The sequence below is a fragment of the Pseudorasbora parva genome, chromosome 1 (genome assembly GCF_024679245.1).
Source record: "Pseudorasbora parva isolate DD20220531a chromosome 1, ASM2467924v1, whole genome shotgun sequence".
Taxonomy (NCBI): Eukaryota; Metazoa; Chordata; class Actinopteri; order Cypriniformes; family Gobionidae; genus Pseudorasbora; species Pseudorasbora parva.
Window position 1 is genome coordinate 54,685,702 of NC_090172.1, and position 2,486 is coordinate 54,688,187.

The 2,486-nt window shown below is 45.1% G+C and overlaps 1 protein-coding gene across 1 annotated transcript; it reads left to right on the forward strand.

Annotated features, from left to right (window-relative positions):
* Positions 1–282: 282 nt before the first annotated feature.
* Positions 283–2,195, forward strand: LOC137077562 (zona pellucida sperm-binding protein 4-like). Its single transcript, XM_067445251.1, has 8 exons — positions 283–689; positions 759–946; positions 1,018–1,115; positions 1,192–1,349; positions 1,433–1,625; positions 1,695–1,842; positions 1,932–2,004; positions 2,087–2,195. Exons 1-8 carry the CDS (start codon positions 320–322, stop codon positions 2,161–2,163), a joined length of 1,305 nt encoding a protein of 434 aa, XP_067301352.1. The 5' UTR covers positions 283–319; the 3' UTR covers positions 2,164–2,195.
* Positions 2,196–2,486: the final 291 nt, after the last annotated feature.

A 2,486-nucleotide genomic window follows, 5' to 3' on the forward strand; every position in this document is an offset into this window, starting at 1 on the left:
ATCAAGCCAAATCATCAACTATCAAATCCAGGTAACTGAGTAAGCGACGTACGAAGAACAGGCCCCAGGCCTCTGAGCATCACCCTTTTTTATGTGCGTTCAATTCTACAACTCTGAGTAATTGGAATCAATCACCATAACATGTGTATAATTTTGAGAACCAATAAGAAATTTCTGGTAGCGTAAGCTCCCATTTTGGCAAGTCTGGAGAATCATGACTGTTAATGAAGAGGGAGGGATTATTGTTAATTAGCCAAAATCTGTAGAATACAAAAATACCAAAGGGCAGCATCTCAACAGTGTGATTTGCTGTTGAACAATGGCAGGAAACTGGTGTGCTGTTCAATCTCTGGCACTTTCTGTGTGGTTTTGTGCGTTCTGTCATGCTGTTCCACAGTGGAGTAATCTGCCCCAGAACCCTCAAGCTCTGATGTTACAGCAAACTGACCAGCGGGTTCAACAACAACAAGCTAGTCAACGGTTTTCTCAGCAGGTTCAACAGCAAGCCAGTCAACAGGTTCCTCAGCAGTTTCAGCCTAAGCAGCCAGTGGTGCAGGCAGAGCCCCTTGACAAATGTGCTGTAGCTGATTATGAGCAGATCCAATGTGGCCCACCTGGTATCAGTGGTGCTGAGTGTGAGGCTCTCAACTGCTGCTTTAACAGACAGCAGTGTTTCTATGGGAAGGCAGGTAAGAGTGAGTCAGTGTAAAGGTGTTTGTGTTAAATTGCTCCTCTGCAATAACCTGCTCTTGTTCCAGTGACTCTGCAGTGTATAAGAGATGGTCAGTTTGTGGTAGTGGTGGCTAGAGATGTTACGCTACCTCGACTGAGCCTGGATTCAGTCCATCTCCTAGGTGGAAACGACCCAACTTGCAGTCCTGTGGCCTCCACACCTTCCTTTGCTATATACCAGTTCCCTGTCACTGCATGTGGCACAAGCATGATGGTGAGTAGCTGCTTGTGATTCTGTTCTGCATGGCTTTGAATGGACTGGATGCCAACAGTTACTATTTGCAGGAGGACAGTGGATATGTGGTGTATGAAAACCGAATGACCTCCTCGTATGAAGTGGGTGTCGGACCACTTGGTTCCATCACAAGGGACAGCCATTTTGAGTAGGTTATTTTATATTTATGCTTTAGCCTAAGTTAACCTTTAACACATGCTACAAGCTGACTGTTTGTTGTCTAGGCTTCTCTTCCAGTGTAGGTACTCTGCTACTTCTGTGGAAGCTCTGGTTGTGGAGGTCAACACCGTTCCTGCACCTCCACCAGTAGCGGCTCCTGGACCCCTCAGGGTGGAGCTTAGACTGGCAAATGGTCAATGTGTCACCAAAGGCTGTGCAGAAGGCAAGTGTCTGTCCCAAGTATGCAAAAGTATTTTCTTAAACTCCTGTAGCAGTTTCTGGTAAACCGCCAGTATTCTTCCTCAGGGGATGAGGCGTACACATCCTACTACGGTGATACTGATTATCCGGTCACAAAAGTCCTGCGGGAGCCTGTGTTTGTTGAGGTGCGCATCTTGGAGAGGACTGACCCCAACATTGTCTTAAGGCTGGGACGCTGCTGGGCGACATCAACCCCCAGTCCACTCAGTCTACCCCAGTGGGACCTTCTGGTTGATGGGTGAGTAAGGCCAGTCTTCATCCATCTAGTGAGCTGTAAGGCATTTCTGACTGCCTCTTTGCTTTTCAGATGCCCTTACCAGAATGACCGTTACCTGACCACATTGGTTCCAGTGGCTGGATCTTCTGGTCTTCAGTTCCCAACGCACTACAAGCGCTTTGTTGTGAAGATGTTCACATTTGTGGATCCAGCATCACTGGCTCCTCTACAGGAAACCGTATGCTCCGCAGCCTTACCTGAATCCTTAATATTAGTCATTTTTATAGAGTTTTTCTTTTGCGTCTTAACCCTTTCCCCCTCTGTTAGATCTTCATCCACTGTAGTACAGCAGTGTGCCATCCCTCTTCTGGCTCCTGTGAGCAAAGCTGTGCTAGGAAAAGTGAGTGCTTGTTGTAAATTGACTTTAGGAACTGTGAGAACCTGTTTTTAAACGCCTCACGACTCTACCATTTCTTTTCCAGGAAGAGATGTTGATGTCAAGACCATCTCTAGTGGGCAAACTGTGGTGTCTAGTGGAGAAGTTAACCTGGTCATGTGACTCTATTAGTTTTAATAAACTTCTTAACTCAACTGTGTATTTTATTTATTTATCATTGGTTCAAAAATAACAAACTGACTTTATTCAGCATTGTCTTTTCTGAATTCCTCAAAAGATTAAAACGGCCATGAATCAATGTTTCTGATGCCAATGTCATGATTTCAGCAGTTTGGCTCGCGTGTCAAACTGAAGTCGTGTGACATTGGCAAACTGACTCTTTGATCACTTCATGGCTGGTTTAATTTTTGTTTTGTAACAGAAGAGACGATGATGCTGAACAAAGTCATAGTTTTTGTTATTTTTGGACCAAAATGTAGTTTTGA

Excerpts from the sequence above, each read along its gene's own strand:
- LOC137077562 (XM_067445251.1), top strand. The coding sequence starts at position 320 with ATGGCAGGAAACTGGTGTGCTGTTCAATCTCTGGCACTTTCTGTGTGG. Across the intron at positions 947-1,017 it reads CATGTGGCACAAGCATGATG|GAGGACAGTGGATATGTGGT; the intron begins GTGAGTAGCTGC and ends TACTATTTGCAG. Across the intron at positions 1,116-1,191 it reads ACAAGGGACAGCCATTTTGA|GCTTCTCTTCCAGTGTAGGT; the intron begins GTAGGTTATTTT and ends TTTGTTGTCTAG.